Source organism: Sapajus apella, unplaced genomic scaffold (genome assembly GCF_009761245.1).
Source record: "Sapajus apella isolate SASKATOON/1434 unplaced genomic scaffold, GSC_monkey_1.0 scaffold31, whole genome shotgun sequence".
NCBI lineage: Eukaryota > Metazoa > Chordata > Mammalia > Primates > Cebidae > Sapajus > Sapajus apella.
The window spans coordinates 13,829,244-13,852,202 of record NW_022436971.1 but is presented as its reverse complement, the minus strand read 5'-3'; the positions used below and the strand labels follow the sequence as shown (position 1 = coordinate 13,852,202).

Below are 22,959 nucleotides of genomic sequence, written 5' to 3'. Positions count from 1 at the left end.
CTTGGCCTTAAGAAGGTAGCTTATATGAGAACAAACAAGGCATACAATTTCCTCTGCTCTCATACACGCTTCCGACACCAAATGTGTGTGTGTCTCTTCTCTAGCTCTCGGAGCTCACCACCTGGGTGCCTACAGTTCAGCTCAGTTCTGACACGTCTACCTGGAGTTAGCGTCAGATTCCACAGGGTAAGGGCTCAGCCCCACAAGGGGTCCCTCACTTCAGATGCCAGTCACGAGTCTGGGCCTCCTGTGCTTCTGCCTGGCTGGCTATAAATCGGGGGTTCCCATGACCCCCTCCTTTGGTTCATTCCCTTGTGGATGGGCTCACAGAACTCAGGCAAACAGTTTCCCGATCGTCACTGGTTTATTATTTATTTTTGAGACAGAGTTTCGCTCTTGTTGCCCAGGCTGGAGTACAATGGTGTGATCTTGGCTCACTGCAATCTTCGCCTCCCAGGTTCAAGCGATTCCCTTGCCTTAGCCTCCCGAGTAGGTGAGATTACAGGCACCCGCCACCATGCCCAGCTAATTTTTTGTATTTTTAGTAGAGAAAGGGTTTCTCCATGTTGGTCAGGCTGGTCTTAAACTCCTGACCTCAAGTGATCTGCCCTCCTTGGCCTCCCAAAGTGCTGGGATATCAGGCGTGAGCCACCGTGCCCTGCGTCACTGGTTTATTGTGAGGGATACAACTCCAGGGCAGCCAGATGGAAGGGTGCACAGGGCAAGGCGATGGGGGAGGTGGTGGTGTTTCCATGCCCCCTCCAGCACCCCAGCCTCCCAGCACTGCCACGCGTTCACCAAGCTGGAAGCTCTCTGAGCCCCTTTCTTTAGGGTTCTCTGGAGGCTTTATTACACAGGCGAGATTAATTAAATCATCCGCCATTGATTATGCTTAATCTCCGTCCCCTCTCCGTCCCTGGAGGTTGGAGGTTGGAGGTTGGGTGGGGCATGAGGAGTGGGGAGTGGTTGAAGGTGCCAACTCTCATCACTGGTTTGTTCCTCCGGCAGCTGGTCCATCCCCCTCCTCTGATTAAACTTTCGTGTGGTTGAAGGGGCTTATCATGAATGACCAAAGACTCTCCGTTCACCTTTATTGCTCTGGAGCTAAGGAGCTATTTCAGGAGCAGGGGAGGAAAACCAAATATCATTTTTAACAAAAGATATTCCTATCACTCTGATCACTTAGGAAATTATAAGAGGGGTTTAGGAGTTCTGGCTGGGGACCTGGGGATGAAAACCAAAATATGTATTTCCTATTATATCGTAATACTACAGAACCACTGAATGCTAGGACAAACTCCCAGAACCAGCCTGTCTACACAGCAGGTTTGTTGGCCACAGGTTCACACACATGGTATTTGCTGGAATCTGTAGGTGACCTGGGGCGGGGGTGTTGACAGTGTGGTCACATGTGCCCTGGGGTAGTCGCCTTGAAGAATGGGAGCAGTATGGCCGAGGAGGAGGGGTGAGGTCCCAGGGTGGACTGCAAGTTGCATCATGCAAGCAAATCCTTCCTGTTTGGGTGATACTTGCAACCGCGTGGCTTCACGAGTCCACCAAAGCATCAGGTGAATAAAGAGGAGAGGAGAAGAGAGTCTAGGACTCAGCCTTGGAGTGTAAGTCAGAGCTGGAAAAGAAGAGGCCCCAGAGATGGGGTGACCACCGAGAGGTGCCATGTCCCTGAAGGGCCAGAGGAGGGTTGGTGGTGTGGCACTGTGAAGCCGAGCAAGGAGTGGAGAGAGGAGGACCGGAGGACTCCCGCCTGCTATGACCCGGTCCAGGGATAAGACTGAAGTGCTGTGGCCCAGTCAGGACCGCCGGTTGGCACAGCAGGGCGCGCCCTGGGCCAGTCAGGACCGCCGGTTGGCACAGCAGGGCACGCCCTGGGCCAGTCAGGACCGCCGGTTGGCACAGCAGGGCGCGCCCTGGGCCAGTCAGGACCGCCGGTTGGTACAGCAGGGCACAGTGACAGGGCAGAAGGGTGGGAGTGGAGAGCCAGGCAGAGGGGAGTGATGCGGGCAGGCGTGGACCTACACCAGGGGGTCAGGGACCCGGAGCTATGAAAAGGAGGCCACAGCACAGCAGCAGCTCGCACTCCAGCTGCCTTGAACCCGGAATATCTCTTGGCCTGTCCGTTTCCCTCTGTTTCTTCTGTCTCTACCTCCTTTCCAGGCTGGGAATCGTTTCTCTCCTAGCCTTCCTGCTGTCAGGTTATTTTCTTGCCTGTCTTTATGTTTTTATTGTAATCTTTTTTTCTAAATCTTAGATTGAAGTATCATTTTGTTCTAGAATCTGATGGCTTCACACAGCAGAGCCTGCATCTCCTGGCATGGCCCCTGCTCTCCATCCTTCCCTCCTGCACATTCTCTGTTCTGGGCACAGCTCCCTCTTCAAGGCTGGTGGTTTTAAGCTTCCATGCCTCTGTGTGAACCTCTCGCTGCCCCGCAGTGCCCTGTCTGCCTTCTCATCTGACATCTGAGGGTGTCCCTGTCCTCCAAGCCTGCCTCCAGCGCCAGCTCCTCTGTGATGCACCTTCTTTCCTTGATCATAACTCCCTTGGTGTTTACTTAAGACAAATTCAGTGACACTGACATTTCAGTCTGTGTGTGTATATATATACATATATATATATCCACACACACATATACATATACACAGGCTGAAAAGTCTATGTATACATATATACACATACATATGTATACATATACATAAACAGATACACACACATACACACACACGGACTAAAATATATGTAAGTGTAGCTGACATACATTTATATATGTCGCACATATGGTCTTGCACTCTCTGGCTGGAGTGCAGTGACACGATCTCAGCCCACTGCAACCTCCACCTCCTGGGTTCAAGTGATCCTCCCACCTCAGCCTCCCAAGTAGCTGGGAATACAGGCATGCACCAGCACGCCCAGCTAATTTTTGTGTTTTTAGTAGAGATGGGGTTTTGCCATGCTCAGGCTGATCTTGAACTCCTGGGCTGTAGCCATGCACCTACCTCCTTCTCCCGAAGTGCTGGGGTTAAGGTGTGAGCTGCTGTGCCCTGGTTGTTCCTTGTATATTACTTCTCTTTCCTTCATGAGCCTGTGAGCTCCTCCATGGGACAGGGACTTTCTTTTTATCTCTGTTGTGGCACCAGGCCCTGTAGAGATGGCCTGAATGTTTGCTTAGTGGATTGCAGTTGACAGCCGGCTGGCAGCCCAGAGTGCTGGTGTTCCCTGGAGCAGAGGAGAGAAGTCAGGCAGGCAGGCAAAGGCCACGTGGAAGTTGTTGCAAATAAAAATCATTCATTTCCCTTCTTCAGTAAAAATAGTCATTTGTTTTTCAACGAATATCATCAAATAGCTATTGTGATTGGCATGGTGGGGAATCCTAAGCTGTATGAAATAGTCTCTTTTCTCTGCAGTCTTGAGATTTAGTGTGCAAAACCTGTTCATCATGACAGAAGAAGGGACAGGTGGCAGGGTCCTGAGGATGATGTAAACAAGCTTCACGGGACTGCAGAGAAGACAGAGCCAGGGACAACTGAGATTAGGTGTCGTGGGGTTAGGGCTGTCTGTGCTGGCCTTCAGAGAGTGGAGACTGGTGGGCTTGCTGTGGGAATTGGGGCAATGGGCCGTGATGGGCCGTGGGGGTGGTTGGAGCACATTCCAGAAACGAGATGGGCTGACAGTCCAGTGTGTAATCCATGTTTTTGAAGTGGTGACAGTTCATTTTTACTGGCTCTTCCTTGGATTAATTGTGTGCCCGTGTGTATTTTGTTTGTCTGTTTTCCAGGTGCAGACCATGAATTACGTGGGGCAGTTAGCTGGCCAGGTGTTTGTCACCGTGAAGGAGCTCTACAAGGGGCTGAACCCCGCCACGCTGTCGGGGTGCATCGACATCATCGTTATCCGCCAGCCCAATGGAAACCTCCAGTGCTCCCCTTTCCATGTCCGCTTTGGGAAGATGGGGGTCCTGCGCTCCCGAGAGAAAGTGGTGAGCTCACGGGGCATGGGGACCTGGCGCCAGTCCTCCTTAGAGAATGCCCTTGCTCTCTGGTGGTGCCACCTGTCTTGAACTTCCAGACCCAGAGTTTTAGGTTTCCGTTGGAAATGGCCCAGTCATGGAACTGACAATGACTAACTGAAATTATTCTAGTTAATATCGCTGTGTAAATTACAGTGTGGCACACACCACTGTTTATTAAGCTCCTGTGTTCTGTGGGCCAGAAATTCAGGCAGAGCACAGAGAGGTGGTTTGTCTGTGCTCTCTGGGGCCTCAGCTGGAAAACTCAAAGGTGGGGGGCTGGAATCATCTGAACACTCATGTTCTGTGTGACTGGTGGTGGATTCTGGCTCTTGGCTGGGCTCTTCGCGGAGGCTCTTGGTCACACCACCTACCCATGGCCTCTCCATGTGGCCAGGGTGCCCCACAACATAGCGGCGGTGGTGAGGCAAGCATCTTGAGAGGGCGGAAGCCAGGCGGATGCTGGATCTTCTTATGGCCTAGCCTTGGAAGCCACATGGCGTCACCGCTGCTGTGTTCCACTGGTTGGGGCCGTCACAAGCCTGCCTGGGCTTGGGGGGAAGAGAAATAGGCTTTTCTTGGTGGTGTCAATGGAAGAGGAATGAGGTTCATAAATTTGGAGAGGAGAACTAGGTTGCAGCCTGCAGGGGGACCAATTCTGACAGGCTGGGAAGGGTAGCCTCCGGCCAGAAGCAGGACACAGAGGCTTTGAGGGAGGTGCAGAGACCAGGGATTTGTGCTGTCTGGGGCCACAGAATCTTCATAGTTAATAAGCTGTAGGAGGAGTCATGAGTGTTCAGGAGAGGAAAACATGTACCTGTGCACTGTGCTTCATGCCTCTCCGTGGGACCCACATTCAAAATGCGTCCGCGCTAGCAGCAGCTGAGGGTGGAGTTTTCCGGTGTCTGACGTCAAAGGGTGGAGCAGAGGAAAGGAAAACCCTCAGGGCACTTTCTCCCTTGACAGGCCAGGACCAGTTCCTAGGCTCTTATCAGGCAAAAAAAGGCAGTGCAGCACAGTCTTTTAAAAGGGCTGGTTTCTGTTTGGCCCTTGGGGAAGAAAGCATCACTGCAGTTAGTGAGGTGGGGTAAGAGGAAGCCTGGCCCACCTCCCATTCCATCATGGCCTGGAACTCAGTTCTCAAGGTTTCTCTGGCATCTCCTTGGCCAAGAGGGGGTCCGTTCAGTCGGTTGGGAACTCAGGATTTTATTTCTAGTTTATGTTCAGGAGTGGCAAAGGTTCTGGAAGAGCAGGTAGGGCCGGGATCTTGACGTGGCCTGTTTTAGAAAGGACAATCTGCCACACAAATGGAAAGACAGAAATCCTTACAAATAGACGTTTCACCCCCCACCTGGGGTGGAATTTGGGATGATGTCTCATGATTGGTCCTTTGACTTAAGTGGAAGCTCTTCATTGAGAATGTTTGAAGGATCCCAGCCAATAGGCGACGACTTTTCCTGGGTGTAATTTCTAATGTCTGGGGCTGGGGAAGCTTTGACTGCAGCTTGAGCTGTCACCAGCTGCGTGACCTCTTGTCTGGCCTCAGCTCCTCAGCCAAAAAAAAAAGGAGCTATACCAGGTGGTCCTGGAGGAACCTTTCCATTAGGTTGGTGCAAAAATAATTGTGGTTTTTGCCACTTTCTTTTTTCCACTATTTTTAATAATAAAAAATAATGGCAAAAGCCCCAATTATTTTTAGTAATTAGTAATTTAGCAATTAGCAATTACGATTGGCAAAAACCGCGGCTGTTTTTGCACCAACCTACTGTTCTGGGTTCCGTCTTTCCCGGTCAGGGGCCTGCCCCCCAGAACCCAGAACTCCTCCAGTGCTCAAGTGACAGTTCCCTTCGATGGGACCGCCTGGCCGAGACTGGGAGACGTGCGGCACTTCAGGGTGTGTGTGATGACCGATGACCGTATACCCAGAGACGTGGCCGTCCCCTGGGGTCTCGTGTTCTGGCGAAGACAGCTTATTCTTTTCTTAACTGTTTTCCCCTCAGGTTGACATAGAAATCAATGGGGAGTCTGTGGATTTGCACATGAAATTGGGAGATAACGGAGAAGCATTTTTTGTTCAAGAAGCAGATAATGATCAGGTAAAGAGGGCTGGGTGGTCAGGGTGACTTCCTACTTTTGAGCTTTGAGCAATGCTTATCTGGAGACACAGAAGTTTGTGCAAAGTAATAGCGGCCCGGCTGTGGGGACTTAGCGGCAGATGAAAGTGGGCGTTGACCTGCACTAGGGATTTGAGCACAGTGGCCTGGGGGCGTGCTGAGTCCACACAGACTCACGGCTCTGCTGGCTGGCTTCAGTTTGCTGACTGCATCCCAGGGGACAGAGACATGGGCCCGGACCACTGTCAGAGGTGTGCACATTACACCCTGTGTCAAATCTCAAATAGCCAATGTCCTTGTATTTAGTGAGTGGCTGAATCACTTTTTAAAAAAATATTTAAAAGTTTTTATTAGATTTATTGAGATGTATTTCACATATACACAATTTACCCATTTCAAGTGTACACGTAGTAGTTTTAGTATATTTAGAGACAGGTGCAGCTGTCACCACGGTCAATTTTTGAACATTTTCATCACCTCAAAAAGAAACACCATACCCTTTAGATACCACCTCCCCTATATTCTACCCCCAGCCCTTGAGCCTAAGCTGACACTAATCTTTCTATCTCTATAGATTTCTCTATTCTGAACTTTTGAATGGAATCATAGTATCCGGTCTTTTGTGCCTGATTTTTTTTGACTAATGTTTCAAGGTATTAATGCTTTCTTTATTCCTTTATATGGCCAAATAGTATTCCATTGTATCAATAACCATGTCGGTTCTTCTGTTCCATCCATCATTACAAACAACTTGGGTGGTTTCCACCTTTTAGCTGTTGTAAATAATGTGGCAGTGAACATTTGTGTACAAGCTTTTGTGTGGACACACACATTTGATTTTTCTTGGCTACATACCTATGAATGGCATTGCTGGGTCATGCAGTCACCTTACCTTTAACATTTGAGGAACTGCCAGACTGTTTTACAAAGCAGCTGTACCATTTTATGTTCCCACCAGCAGTGCTCAAAGAGTTCTGATTTGTCTACATCTTTGCCAGTTCTTTTCTGATTTTGTGATCCTAGTCATTCTAGCAGTTATAAAGTGGTGTCTTTTTATGCTTATGATTTGCATTTTCCTAATAACTAGCGATGTTGGGCATCTTTTTATGTGCTTATTGGCCATTTCTGTATCTTCTTTGGAGAAATGTCTATTCAGACCCTTTGCTGGTTTTTTATAATTTTTTTTTTTTTTTTGAGACGAAGTTGCGCTCTTGTTACCCAGGCTGGAGTGCAATGGCGCGATCTCGGCTCACCGCAACCTCCGCTTCCTGGGTTCAAGCAATTCTCCTGCCTCAGCCTCCCGAGTAGCTGCGACTACAGGCACGCGCCACCATGCCCAGCTAATTTTTGTATTTTTAGTAGAGACGGGGTTTCACCTTGTCGACCAGGATGGTCTCGATCACTTGACCTCGTGATCCACCCGCCTTGGCCTCCCAAAGTGCTGGGATTACAGGTGTGAGCCACCGTGCCCGGTCCTTTGCTGGTTTTTTGGGGGGTTGTTTGTCTTTTTTGTTACCGCCTTGTGTGCCTTCATTGTATATTCTAGGTACAAATCCCTTATCAGGTATATGATTTGTAAATATTTTCTCCCATTGGATGGGTTCTCTTTTCACTTTCTTGATGGTGTCTTTTGCAGCACAAAAGTTTTTAGTTTTAATGAAGTCTAATTTGTTTTTGTTTTTAAAGTTTGTGTCTACATTTTTAATGCATTCTGTTTTTTCTTTTGTTGCTCATGCTTTTGGTGTCATATACATGTAACAGTCCTTTGCCAAATCCAAGGTCATGATTTATGGTTACGTTTTCTACTAAGACAAACCACTTCTTTAACTCTTTTGTTCACCGATGATGAAGCAGCTTAAAGGGATCCGATGTAGGGAATCCTGAATGAAATTGACTTAAACTAGTTCCTTTCCGGGAAGACAGCTGTGATTAAAATGGAACGGCTCTTTATAACTAAAGTGTCCATAATTGCAGCTTTGGGACAGAACAGCCCAGACACTGCCTCCATCCTGCCCGCCCAGGTGGGTGGCACCTGGGGAGGATCCAGCGTCTTCTTTTCCATGTTCTAGAACAACCCTGTGGCCACTGGGGATCCCTGCCCACCTGCTCCTCACCTGTCTTAGATCGGAAGGCTCCGAAAATGCTAATTGCTTCCTAATGGTCTTTGACAGAAACTCTTTCCACTGCATGTGGACACTCGCAGTTTTAATTTCCATTTGTACCTGGCTTTAAACAGATTTTCGGCTGTTGGAGCTAAGGAAGCATTTTGGGCCAGCATTCAGCGGGACCTGTATGGGGCCTGCTTGCTGGTCTTGCTGGTCTGATGGGTTGGTGCCTGTGGTGGGGTGGGGCCTTGAAGGCCAGAGTATGTTCAGCTCCATACAGATGCCTCTTAAGACCCGCGGAGGCCGCTGGAAGCTGGGGATTCCTTGGCCGTCAGCACTGCTTGGTGCTGCATGTGCCTACACGGGTCGGCCTGGCCACCCATTCCCTTCCAGACTGCGGACAGCAAGGGCCCTTCTCTGCTCTTGAGAATCTGTGCTGCTTCTCTAGTTGGTCCAGTCCAGCAGCGGGTAAGATGACCTGTCACTCCCGTCCAGCCTTAGCTGTGTGTCTCAGGTGTGGACGTTATATTTCAGCATGTCTGATGCTCTCCAAACCTACCTGGATGATTAGCAGCACATTTTTATTTATCCCCTCTGTTTTATGGATATTCTTATTGTTAACAAGTCTCTCATACAAAATGAGTCGTTCATTAATAAAATGATTACTAGAATTATATAAAAAGTGCTGAATCATTACAAACAACTACTCAATTGACAGGTTGTGTTTTTTCCTTTTAAGGAGAGGGTCCATATCTACTTCCTTGACGTCCATGTACCTGCCTGGGCCCTGGTGCGGGCAGGCTCTTGGGCGAGGCTGTCAGTTGTTTTGTGTGTTTTTGGTTTTTAGATGATTATTATCTTATTGCAGTGAATAGAAAAAACACACAATACACATTCTCTCCGTTTCTCTGTCTCACACCCACCCACACAGGCATGCCCACACCTACGCAGAAGGGCAAGAGTGCATCCAGTTCCCAACATGATATGGTGACTCAAAGCCCATTTGTTTTCCTCTGTGCTCTGGATATTTCAGCCAAAGTTGAATTTTGGGGGCTTGAAATCACTGAGAGTTACTTCCCATTGTTAAAATTATATAAATGCAGAACTGACTGCAGAGTGGCATTCGGTACGTTGTTGGCTTTCTGATCTTCTACCAGACTGGGCAGCCACATCTCCAGGTCACCGTCGCTGTGGTGTCTAGCTGGGCCACCTGCTGCAGCCCTCCGTATCTCCAGGTCACCGTGGCTGTGGCCCTCCCCAGGAGGTGCTTGGCCTCTGAAGTTAACCTGGAGGTCTCTGGCAAGGCCTCATTCCTTACACTCGAATGAACAAGGCTCTTTTTAGAAAATATGTTCTTTTCTTAGGAAGTCATCCCCATGCACCTGGCCACCTCCCCCATCCTGTCAGAAGGAGCTTCGAGAATGGAATGCCAACTGAAAAGGAACGCTGTGGACCGGATGAGAGGCCTGGACCCCAGCACGCCAGCCCAGGGGATGGCGCCCAGTGAGACACCGTCAAGCAGCTCAGTAGTAAAGAAGAGAAGAAAAAGGAGGAGAAAGTCGCAGCTGGACAGCCTGAAGAGAGACGACAACATGAACACGTCTGAGGACGAGGACATGTTCCCCATAGAGATGAGCTCGGACGAGGCCACGGAGCTGCTGGACGGCAGCAGGTGACAGCTGTCTGGGGTGGCGGGGCTGCGCCGGAATCAGACGGTTAACTGTTCAAGATGGTTTTTATAAACTTTTTCCCCCAGAATTCCTTATTCTTTTATATGTTTTAGACCAGTGGTCCCCAACCTTTTTTGGCACTAGGGACCAGTTTTGTGGAAGATAATATTTCCATGGGCTGGGGGTGGATGGTTTTAGGATGATTCAAGGGCATTACATTTATAGAGCGCTTTATTTCCATGACTATTATATCAATATGTATATAATGAAATAATTATGCAACTCACCATCATGTAGAATCCGTGGGAGCCCTGGGCTTGTTTTCCTGCAAGTAGACGGTTGCATCTGGGGGTGATGGGAGACAGTGACAGATCATCAGGCGTTAGATTCCCATAATTCGTGTGCAACCCAGATCCCTCGCACGCACCGTTCGCAATTGTGTTCGCGCCGCTATGAGAACCTAGTGCTGCCGCTGACCTGGCAGGAGGAGGAGCTTAGGCGGTAATGTGAGGGATCGGGAGTGACTAAACACAGGTGAAGCTTTGCCAGCTTGCCCGCAGCTCACCTGCTATGCGGCCCCGGTTCTCACAGGGGCAAGGGCCCCAGGGGTTGGGGACCCCTATTTTAGACTAAATTTTGGAAACATGTGGACCCAATCCTAGAGTGGCATAAAGATTTGCTGTGCTGTGGCCAAGAGATAGTTGGTGATGCCAAACCTCCTCGGCTGATCACTTCAGCAGCCTGGGACGAGGTCAGGAAAAGGAACTCAGCAAGTGAATAGTTCACGACCAAGCCCATTTTCTCGGAACCTATTTATTCTTATTTGAGCACCAACTGTGTACAGTTGGGCTGATGTATAGACAAGGGCTGATCTCAGGCTCAAAAGTGAATGAAGAAAATGCTGTTTTCTCTGTAAGCAATCTTTTTCCTTTTTAATTTTGAGGTAGGTCCAAAGTTTGATGGAAATTTTGTTTTCTTTTCCTTTGCTTTTAACAGTGTAGTCAAATTCTGTTTGTGTGTATTACTGTGTTGGTGAAAAATGCCAGTTTTAAAAAGATAAAATTCATTTTGAAAGGATGTTTGATGTTTCAGATTTTTGTGTAATTCAGTGTAATCTTTGATCATTGTTTTTATATTTTCATAATATAAAGGGGGGATAAGGAGCATCAGCAGTATTGTCCTGTGTCATTATTTGGAGTAAAACATACTTTTTTCTTGGTGAAAAATAAATGTCAACTGGCAACGAATATTGCTTTTCCAAACTATAGTCTCTAACCTATGACAGGCTCAGAAACCAGGGTCGTTGGGCTTCTTATAATTGCCTTCCCTGCGTGGCTTTTAAGTCCAAAATGTAGTGATAGGTGTTCCAGGTAATAGCAACATGCAGAGAGATGGCCTCTGCGTGACTGAAACTGTGAATTGTAAGCAGCCAGGCATGGTGGCTCACACCTGTAATCCCAGCACTTTGGGAGGCTGAGGCAGGTAGACCACAAGGTCAGGAGTTCAAGACCAACCTGGCCAAGATGGTGAAACCCCATCTCTGCTAAAAATACAAAAATTATCCGGGTATGGAGGCAGGCCCCTGTAATCACAGCTACTCGGGAGGCAGAGGCAGAGAACTGGTTGAACCTGGGAGATGAGGATTGCAGTGAGCCAAGATCATGCTACTGTACTCCAGCCTGGGCGACAAGAGTGAAACTCCATCTCAAAAAAAAGAAAAAAAAAAAAAAAAAAAAAAGGAAATTGTGGATTGTATTTAGTAGTGAATATGCTTATACTTGAAACAAGGTTGTCTGTAGTTATTCTGCAATCATGAGGCATGTTTGGTTGATGCCATTTATTTCTTTTTTTTTAATTGTACTTTAGGTTCTGGGTACATTGCAGATCATGCAGGGTTGCTGCATAGGTACATACATAAGCAGGTGGTTTGCTGCCTCCATTCCCCTTTCATCTATATCTGGCATTTCTCCCCACGTTATTCCTCCCCACCCCCCACTGTCCCTCCCCTAGCCCCCCAACTGACCCCAGTATGTGATGTTCCTCTCCCTGAGTCCACATGTTCTCATTCTTCAACACTGCCTATGAGTGAGAACATACAGTGTTTGGTTATCTGTTCTTGTGTCAGTTTGCCGAGAATGATGGTTTCCAGATTTATCCAAGTCCCTACAAAGGACATGAACTCATCATTTTTTTTTTGGCTGTGTAGTATTCCATGGTGTATATGTGCCACATGTTGTTTGTCCAGTCTATCATTGATAGGCATTTGGGTTGGTTCCAGGTCTTTGCTATTGTACACAGGGCTGCAATAAACATATGTGTGCATGTGTCTTTATAGTAGAACTATTTATAGTTCTTTGGGTATATACCCAGTAATGGGATTGCTGGGTCAAATGGAATTTCTATTTCTAGATTCTTGAGGAATCGCCACACTGTCTTCCACAATGGTTGAAATAATTTACACTCCCGCCAACAGTGTAAGAGTGTTCCTGTTTCTCCACATCCTCTCCAGCATCTGTTGTCTCCAGATTTTTTAATGATCGCCATTCTAACTGGCATGAGATGATATCTCAGTGTGGTTTTGGTTTGCATTTCTCTAACGATCAGTGATGATGAGCATTTTTTCATGTGTTTGTTGGCCTGATATATGTATTCTTTTGAGAAGTGTCTGTTCATATCCTTTGCCCACTTTTGAATGGGTTTGTTTGTTTTTTTCTTGTAAATCTGTTTTAGTTCTTTGTAGATACTGGATATTAGCCCTTTGCCATGTCAGATGGATAGATTGCAAAAATTTGTTCCCATTCTGTTGGTTGTCGGTTCGCTCTAATGATGGTTTCTTTTGCTATACTGAAGCTCTGACGTTGAATTAGATTCCATTTGTCTATCTTGGCTTTAACTCTAGATGGATTAAAGATTTAAACCTAAGACCTAACAGCATAAAAACCCTAGAAGAAAACGTAGGCAAAACCATCTAGGACATAGGCATAGGCAAGGACTTCATGACTAAAACACCAAAAACAATGGCAACAAAAAGCCATTTGTTTCTTCTGCTAGATGAAACAGGATCGGCAGAGGGTCACTGAGTTATTCGGAAGCTCTGCCTGTACCTGGCAGGGGTTTTATACCACTTGGGGGCCAGTTTGGGGCTGCTGTACCTCCTAGGCTTTTGGAACGTGACTGTGCAGGGCAGCAGGAGGTGCCGCAATGGGAGGAGCCAGCATTGTGATGACTGTGTATGCGTGTCTGAGTCTGAATGCTGAAACAAAATCATTTTACATTTGTAATTTGGCCAAAGCGTTAGCACATAGACACATTTATGGATGCCGGTACTCACTTTTTCCCCCTCCACTGCCTGGATCAGGTCTGGGTATTTAAAGAGATCATGTTAATTGCAAAGCACTTAGAGCTAATCAAGAAAAAATTGGAACTTGATTATGAATCTATCATAACAATTCTTTGACTTTAATCTTTTTTTTTCTTCCAGAACTCTTCCTAATGATATACCTCCATTCCAAGATGATATTCCCAAGGAAAACCTCTCCCCGGCTGTGACTTACCCTCAGTCAGCCTCATACCCTAATTCAGATAGAGAGTGGTCACCCACTCCCAGGTAAGCTGTTCCCCAGGCCCAGTCCAGAGGCTTAGAAGTCAGTGATAGACAGCAATTCTAAGAAAAGAATGAAATAGAAATTAAAAATGAAAACAGTTAGGACCAGGAAAAACACAGTGTAGAGTAGGAGGTAGACATGAGGATTAAAAACATAACGTGTTCAGATCATACACTTGCATCTGGTGTCAGAATCTATCTGCAGATATGGTTCTTAGCTCCCTGGAGGTGAACTTGAAAGGGAAAACATGTAAATTACATAATGCTAATTGGTAATTGGAGAAAACACAGTGGCAGAGCCTTTCTTGATACTTAGCCCTAAGTAAAATTCAAAAACAGAGACATTGCTTCAGGAACTGCTGAAGTCCTTCAGGGCTATTAGCCCGATGCCTCCGACCACACTTAATCCATTCTGCTGAATTCAAGAATATTCATTTCCCTGAAATGAACTCACAGATTGCCCTAGAGGAGAACTTGGAGAACTAGAGCTACTCAGCGTGGAGATGCTTTCCTGAAGACCCCAGAGATGTTTAGATCAATGAAACCTGTGGGAATAGTGAGCCCCCTGTAGTTTTCAAAGGGCTGGGGAAGAAGGGTAGATCTAAATCCTATGTTCTCAACACAGGAAAGAATATAACCCACCACTGGGATAAAAATTCATTCTCCGGCAACAGAATCTTAGACGTTCTAATGCTTTGTGGGTTTGTGATCTCTAAGCGGCCACAGCATTAAAATCTCACAGTAGGTGGAGTTGGGCTATTGATCTCTCAAAATGCTCGGGGATGTGGTGATAATGAAAAAGAGATTGAGAAACACTGATCTAAATGCCAGTGGTATCCTTGGATTATTAGTACACCTCATGCTTTAGATTGGCTTCTGGTTTGCAGTGAAAGTGTGTGAGCCCTCAGAAACTCTGGGTTCCTACCTAAAGCCAGTCTCATCAAAACGCCACCCCTGGTTCCAGTTTGATCAGGGTAACCTTGTGAATTAGCCAGCAGCAGTCACCAGTGTGTGCTGACGTGGAGGCTGGAGAGAAAATAGGTATGTCTCACGCCTGGTTTCCAGCCAATACTGATATCTTAGATTAGTCCAGTAGGCCAGGCTGAGCCCATGGCAAAGTCCCTGCATGGAGGTTGGCCTGCATCAGAGCCTAGGCCTGTCCAGTAGAAACGTAATAATTAGCTCCATATGTAATTTTAAGGTTTCTAGTAGTCCTTTTTTTTTTTTTTTTTAAATTTTATTTTGAGACAGAGTCTTACTCTGTCGCCTAGGCTAGAGTGCAGTGGCGTGATCTCAGCTCACTGCAACCTCTACCTCTTGGGTTCAAGCGATTATCTTGCCTCAGCTTCCTGAGTAGCTTGGATTACAAGCGCACACTACCACACCTGGCTGATTTTTGTATTTTAGAAGAGATGGGGTTTCACCATGTTGGGCAGGCTGGTGTTGAACTCCTGACCTCATGATCTGCCCGCCTTGGCCTCCCAGAGTGCTGGGATTATAGGCATGAGCCATTGCACCCGGCTACCCTATTTTTAAAAAGTAAAAAAAAAAAAAAAAAAAAAAAAAAAGATGAAATTATTTTTAAAGCTATATTTCATTTGACTACAGTATATTGAAAATATCATTTCAACAAGCAATCAATTTTAAAGAATTATGAATGAGATACTTCACATTTCTGTTTTCATACCAAGTCTTTAAAATCCATTATGTATTTCACATGTGCGGAACATCCCAATTTGGAGCAGCCATGTTTCAGGTGCTTGGGAGCCACCTGTAGCTGCTGGCTTATTCTATTGCACAGTGCAGATATAACACCTTTCTAGATTCTCATTCTTTAGGTCTCTGGAGATAAACCATAGGAGAGAAAAATAGTGGTTTAGGAGGAAAATAATGTAGGATATTAAGAAGCCAATAATAGATTAAAAAATCTCTTCAAGCACTGTATGTTAATTTTAAGGATATAAGAGAGACACTAAACACAGCTCTGAGCATGTTTAATGTTCAAAACATCTTTAATGCTTGGCTTCATTATTACAGAATAATTGTGGAGTCAGGTTATGTAGATCTGACCATCACCAAATGGAATGAGAAATTAGGATAAATAGCTACATTTCCACACTTGGAATTATGTATTTTCTGTAAAGAGACAATTGACAGCACACACGATTGAATTTTTGGATTATTTAGTTTGATTAAGCATGAAAGTGTGACCGGAGATGATCCATCTTACACATGGGTGAAACAGGAGCTGAAATAGATCATTTTACAGTTTCCTGTTTTTGCGTCTCAGAAAATTCCCACTGATTTCTTGGTAGTTTCAACATCCAGGGCTCTGCCGTTGTCAGATGCCTGAGTATCTTCATTTTCTTACGAGTGCCATTGTTGAGAGTAGTCAAATAATTTGTATAAAAATCTTACTTGATGTAATTGACCTCTGATTTTGTCTTTCTTTTAATGTGTATCACGTGATGGTGTCCAGTAGCCTGATAGATTGCAAAAGGACTGCCCCTCATCCTGCAGTCACGGCCGAGAGCGGTCTCTCTAGTTCTTGCCCTCCAGAGTCTTCCCTGTTCCATCCTGCGGAAAGGTAGAGGAGTGATTTTCCCCATTGGGATATATTCAATAATGAAAAATTTGATCTAACTTTTATTATAAGTCTATTTTACCTTTAACCAAATTACTTATGAAGAAAATACCTGTAGATGATATGAACATTTTGATCTAACTCTTACGAATCGATTTCACTAACCAAATTACTTATGAAAAACTATGTGTATAGATTACTCTTTTCCTTTCATTATAATCATTTGTAGATGATCATAATTTTTTTTAAAATTTCTAAATTGGACTCTCTGGAAATTATGGTTCAGCATATAATTTTACCTAATTCTCTGGAGTGCTTTGAAAAATAGAACAATGAAATGTAGCTTGGGAATATGATCTTCTGCTTTCTGTCTAGGGTTGTTTGACAAATAAGTTTACAAGATATTTTTGGGATACCACTTTAATTAATTATAAATATTTAAGTAGTTTATTGGGCCGTCTGAATAATGGAGGCAGACGGTTTCTACAGCATTTCTAGAACAGAATCTCTGAGAATGGCATGGGCTGGATCTCAGGTTTAGGATCAAAGATTGAGGTATTCATTCAATGCTGTCATCCCAGATTTCTGCTTTTGTTCCCTCCATTTTGACCTACCTACTTTGTAGACTTCCATGGCTTACTCTATCAACCTTAGCAAATGAAGCTAAGATTAATTTGTACGTGGAAAACCTTTTTTCTTTTTAATTTAAGAACGAAACCTCAGATGTACTTCATTCAGAGGCTGCATTTGCAGAAAAAAAGTCTGTTTAAAATGAGGAAAACAAAGTCATAAACAGTTATAACTAATTAGCCTTATTGGGACTGGCAAAAATACTGAAAACTTTAATAAGGCTAATAAACACCTTATTTGTGAACATCAGTCATCGACCTTGTAAGCTTCCTTTTTTGAAACAACCGTTGATTTTAAAATAATAAGATTTGATGACGGAACACATGGGAGTCATCTCTCTGATAAATCCCGCTCGGCAGTGGGCCCCATTCCTGGCTCCTCTTCTGTCCGTCTGAACTCCTGCAGTGATGGTCAGCAGAAAGTGCATCTGTACTTGTGCATGGGATCTTTGGAGAAGGGCTGCTATGGCCTAAGCTGGCAGCGTTTATGGTGGTGGCCTGTTTGCTGTCGGGGAGGGACTTTCAGCTTAGACTTTCCCGTAGGGCTGGGCTCCTTATACATGAGTTCACATGCCTGGTGCCTGTATGGGCTTTGTGGTTTGTGGCTTTTATGAAGGGACCAGAATGTTAGGAAATCTGGAGTTGGGAATTGCTGCAGGAGAACCGTGTTCCACATTTTTGTTCTTCTAGAGCAGAGGTTGGTAAACCCGGCCCCTGGGTTAAGTCCGGTCCACCATCTCCTCTGTCGGGTTTTCCTGGGCATAGCCAGTTGGTCTACAAAGCGGCTGCCTTCACACCACTACAGCAGTGTCAAGTAGTTGCGACAGACGTCATAAAACCAATAAAGCCCTAGATATCTGCCATTGGGCTCTTTACAGAAAATGTTTGCCGACTCCTGCTCAGAGCAAGCTTTGTCTAAAGGACTTTATTTCATTTAGTGGCAGTGAGGTAATTTATTGCTCCAAAGAACCTATAGCCTGATGTGTTCTATTTTGTCTGGTAAAACGAAATGGCAGGAGCTTTTTAGACAAATACTTTGAGGTCTGGGCACAGCACCATTGAGTGTGGGAAGCCGGTTTTGATGGACTTCTTCCATGATGATGCTGGAGAAAGAGTGGATTCAGGTCACACTTGTAGGTACCGAGGCCCCTCGATGGAGGCCACGGCTGGTGCTTTTCCCATTGCAGTGATACCAAACACATGACTCTACTCGCATCAGTGCCAGAAAAGCGTTGTCTCTTTGGAGAAGTCTAATTGTAGAAGTGGAGGAGCAAGGAGGTTGAAAGGGCAGGAGGCTTCTCCACACGGATGTGGGGGGCCCACGTGTCTTCTCATAGGACTGCTCCCTAACAGGCAGAAGAGTGTGTGTTGGGAGCAGGGTGTCCCACTGCAGAAGCTCTCTTTAGTGTGGGGTCAGCCTCCTCTCCCCAGGCAGGTGAAAGAGAGTGTGCAGGCTGCCCCTTGGTGGCACACTGTTAGATGGGCTGGGAGTCAGGGGCACCAAGGGAACAGAAACCACCCTTTGCACCTTGGTGTGACACAAAGGAGAGGCGGCCCTTGGTCTGTCTGCTCTAGGTGGCGTGACCAAAGAGATTCAGGATCAGTTTAGCCCGTAGGGGTCCCTGTTTGTTGGACACAAGTTACGTATCATCATGAACTCACCTTGTGTTGACAGGAAAGTTGTATTAAATTGGAGTTGAATTCTTAACTCGGACAGTTAAATGATACCAGGTCTGGGAAGGAAGATGGAAAGGGAAACTGCCTACGTTTATTTCCTGCTGTGTCTGGAAACTCTGTGGTCTTCCTCTAGAGGAAATGATGTGGGGAAAACAAGCAGTAATTTACCATGTTATGTGGTAATAAATAATTACAAGAATTGCTGTAATTAATATTATTTACGGCAATAAATAATATTTCTCTAAGTTGTTTAGAATATGGTGAGGATCTTGTGGATAAGTTAATGACTTCTGGATGGTGACTTAGGCTGGGCAGAAGTAAGATCTCATTTAGGTCTTCAGAGTACAAATACAGGAAACGTGGAGGTGGGTACTGAGCGAGCCTTAGCCAGTTGGTGAGTTTTTTTTGTGAAATATTCCCGGAAGACATAAGATCTTAGGAAATTTCAACTTGGAGGCTCCTGCCATGATATCGAGTTTATTTGTGGCAGCCAGCGTCTTTGGTAAAATTGGCACAGGATATAATTTCCCTGTTTCCCCCTCTTCTCCTCCGCGGTGCACCAGGCGGCAGGGTGGGGCGGGAGACCCACGTGGAGCACCTTCCACGGGACGCGCTGCACTGCCCCCTGGTGGCGGGAGGAGGGATTTGTCATGAGGCTCCGCTTAGAGTGAACCACAGCTGGGGTGTATTTTCTGGACTAGCTGAGCCACAGAACTGGGCCCACAACATTTACAAAAGTTTCTTTTCCCACCTTAATTTTGACTTTGTGTTTTCTTAAGTCCTTCCAGTTCCCGACCTTCTACACCTAAAAGTGATTCAGAATTGGTCAGCAAGTCCACGGAAAGGACAGGGCAGAAGAATAACCCAGAAATGCTCTGGTTGTGGGGAGAGCTGCCGCAGGCTGCTAAGGTGAGACTTGTCTTCAATTCTGCCACGGCCGAAGATTTCTAACGTAGCTCAAATTACATGGAATTAGTCATAGCATAGCCAAGAAACATAGCCACCAGGAGCCAGAGGTAAACGAAAATATATTAAGGGTTAACCTTGAATGTTGGAATTACTTTCTTCCATGTTTCCAACATTATAGAGAGGTCTCATTGTTTTCGTAGATTTTAAACCTATGGATTTACTCTTTTTTTTGAGACAGAGTCTCACTCTGTCGCCCAGGCTGGAGGGCAATGGTGCTTTCTTGGCTCACTGCAACCTCTGTCTCCCAGGCTCAAGCAATTCTCCTGCCTCAGCCTCCTGAGTAGCTGGGACTACAGGTGCATGCCACCATGCCTGACTAATTTTTTATATTTTTAGTTGAGACGGGGTTTCACCATGTTGGCCAGGCTGGTCTCAAACTCCTGACCTCAAGTGATATGCCTGCCTCAGTCTCCCAAAATGCTGGGATTATAGGCATGAGCTACTGTGCCCAGCCGGGATCTACATTCTCTATCACAGCTAAATGCAAATTAAATTAAAAAAAATACAACTTACACACAGTCTTGCTGTCTTGATGCTGTAAACAAAATTGTCCCCAGCTCTTGATTCTGCTAGGCCAGTGATGACTGGAGCAAAGCCACAAGGAGAGAGAAGTGGACTCTTGGTCCATGGAAAGAGAAGCTGGGCAGTGAGAGCTGGAGTCCACATGTTCTTGTATCCCTCAAAGAGAGACACGCCTGGGAGAGCCCTGGGAGAGGGAGAGGCTAATAGAACAGAAATGAAAGATTTGAGCCTAATAGATAAACGAAGTCAGAAAAACTTAAGGTTTGGATTCATCAAGTGATATTTCTGGGCCCTCATTGTTGGCGGGACCCTGAATTTGACCCTATGGGGATCTCCAAAAGAAACAGAGAAGCAGTTGAGTGTAGTGGAGAGAATGAGGAGGGCTTGGGAGGCAGCAAGTTGTCCTGTGTTTGAGTCCCCACTCCACCACTTGCTAGCAAGGTGACCTTGGGCAAGTAAGTAGACTTCCCTGAACCTCAGTGTTTTCATCTGTAAAAATGTGAGAAAATGACAGAATTGTTGGGAGTTTAGAAGGGCTCCCGTAGGTATGTGAAGTATCTGGCACCTGGAGGCCCTCTAAATATTTGCGATCTTTCTCCTTGGCTGTGCCACATACACGCTGACTCAATTTCCCTGTCGTGGACATGCAGTGGGTTTACATGTAGGTACATAACTGGTTTATGTACCTACATGTACATAAACCAGCAAATAGATTTCTAAAAACATGAAGTGAACAAAGCCTTTTTTTCAATAAATTTCATTTAGTATGCTAATGTATTACAAGCATCTTGAATTATCATATCGCAAGCTTTAAAAAATATTGTGAGATGCTATGGCCTCTTGCATCCCTAATAAGTGTTTGTAATATGAATGAACGAATGAGTGAATGACTATTGAAAACATCCCTTATAAACAGTCAAGATGGGCAGCTTTTTGGAGAGTAGTCTGTTGAAGCCAAGGTTGTGGATCCATTTCCTTTCCAGGTTGTGTTTATCTTTCACAGAAAATGCTGATTTCCCTGTCCGCAGCTGTGGTGCTGACCCAGCTAACTCTCTTTGTAAGTTTATGTCATTAGTTGCTGGAGAAACAGCACAAAAGTGCAAATCCATCACTTCTTGTGGCAAAATAGTTCCAACCACGGATTTTCTGTAGCATTGTTTTCATTTGCAATAGAAGCTGTTTGATCAGATAAGAGAAGTGAGTACTTTCTCCCCTCTTTTCAGCCCATCAATTGCATTTTGGTTTTTGTTTGAATAAATCTTTTCTGCAACTGGAAATCCCTCTGGCGATAGAATCAGAAATGCTAATTTCTCCCTCATGTGAACCAACTACCACCAAATCTTATTCACTCATGTTTTGGGAATATACTTAATTGAAATATGCATACAGAGAAATACACAGATTGTAAATGCATAGCTCAACACAGTTTCACAGCGGGAACAGATCTGTGCAACTTGCACCCAGACCGAGAAGCCGAGCATGACCGGCAGTGCGGAAACCCCCACCCTTTGTGGTCACTGCCCAGACTGACCCCTCTGCTCCCTGCAAGGGTAAACATGATCGGGACTCTCACAGCAGAGATTAGTTTTGCAAGACGCACTCATGTTGTTGTGGACGTAATTCATTTATTCTGATGGCCATGGAGAATCCCGGCGTTTGTGTGGATAGACTTGTAATTAAACACTGGGCGTTTAGGCTGCTCCTGCCTTTTGGGATTACCCATCTGACTTCTCTTTGGCAGTGGTTGTTTTACAGGGAAGTTCATTTGCTTTGGAAATAATATTCTTGGTTTCTGGACTTTCTGGCAGGTATAGAAATCAGCAGGTGATTGCTGAGGCTTAAAAGTCCCTGCCTACTTTTGATTACTTGCTGTTCTCCTTGGGTCACTCGGTTATTGCGTTTGCCTCTGTGCTGACCCCCTCCCTTTCTCTGTCCCTCTCTCCTCTTTGTTCTAGTGTTCTCCACACAAGATGAAAGAGTCCAGCCCATTGGTCAGTAGAAAAATTTGTGATAAAAGCCACTTTCAGGCCATTCACAGTGAATCTTCAGATACTTTTAGTGACCAATCACCAACTCTGGCCGAGGGGACACTTTTGGATCAGAACAAGTCTCAGACAGAAATGCAGTTTGTGAACGAAGAAGACCTGGAGACCCTGGGAGCAGCAGCACCGCTCTTGCCCATGATCGAGGAGCTCAAACCGCCCTCTGCCGGTGTGGTCCAGATGGCAAACAAGACGGACTCTCCTAGGAAAAAAGGTACGAAGGCTGGGGCTTCCCGACCCTCTGTCTGTTCATACTTTGTGCTTCCTCTACAAAGGACAGGTCCTTTCCAAAGTTCCAAGGAAATTGAACTATGACAACTACCATGTTCAGTCCGTGCTCCGTGGCAGAATATATTCATGATCAGAAGTTAGTCACAGGAAATCACACATGGAGGAGGCCTTGCGGATCATGTAGCTTCCTCATTTTACTCACTGGGGCTGCTGAGACCTGGGAGAGTCAAGTCCTTTTCAGCACACCATGGGACCCATAAGTGTGACCTTTTTTTTTTTTTTTTTTTTTTCCAGACAGAGTCTCATTCTGTTGCCCGGCTGGAGGGCAATGGTCTCATCTCGGCTCACTGCAACCTCTGACTCCCTGATTCAAGCGATTCTCCTGCCTTAGCTGCCCAAGTAGCTGGGATTACAGGCACACACCACCATGTGCAGCTAATTTTTGTATTTTTAGTAGAGACAGGGTTTCACCACGTTGGCCAGGATGGTCTCCATCTGACCTCGTGATCCGCCTGCCTCGGCCTCCCAAAGTGTTGGGATTACAGGCGTGAGCCACCGCACCCGGTCGAGGGTGACTTTTATCAAGCTGATGATTAGATTAATCCTGACCGCCTCTCTTCTTGCCCGGTGTTGCTTCCCAGCCCCTCACCCACTATAGTTTCTGCATACCATTTATCACAATTTCAAATGATCAATATTTTACTGATTGATTTTTGCCTGACTCCCCCATAGACAATGTGCTGTCTGAGATCAAGAGTCTTTTCTATAAAACTTCTCTTCCTCTCTGCAGTGC

The 22,959-nt window shown here is 45.8% G+C and overlaps 1 protein-coding gene across 11 annotated transcripts in view; it reads left to right on the top strand.

Moving 5' to 3' along the window:
• Positions 1-22,959, top strand: part of LPIN1 (lipin 1) — a 150,315-nt gene that overhangs the window by 83,522 nt on the left and 43,834 nt on the right. For 5 of the 11 annotated variants that reach the window (XM_032294091.1, XM_032294083.1, XM_032294085.1 and 2 more), the window contains 7 exons: positions 3,789-3,989; positions 6,020-6,115; positions 9,603-9,910; positions 13,390-13,515; positions 15,992-16,099; positions 19,182-19,311; positions 21,849-22,149. In XM_032294091.1, coding sequence (XP_032149982.1) covers positions 3,789-3,989; positions 6,020-6,115; positions 9,603-9,910; positions 13,390-13,515; positions 15,992-16,099; positions 19,182-19,311; positions 21,849-22,149 — 1,270 coding nt within the window. The remainder of the gene's footprint in view (positions 1-3,788; positions 3,990-6,019; positions 6,116-9,602; positions 9,911-13,389; positions 13,516-15,991; positions 16,100-19,181; positions 19,312-21,848; positions 22,150-22,959) is intronic. The other 6 variants (XM_032294087.1, XM_032294093.1, XM_032294092.1 and 3 more) reach the window with 3 other exon arrangements.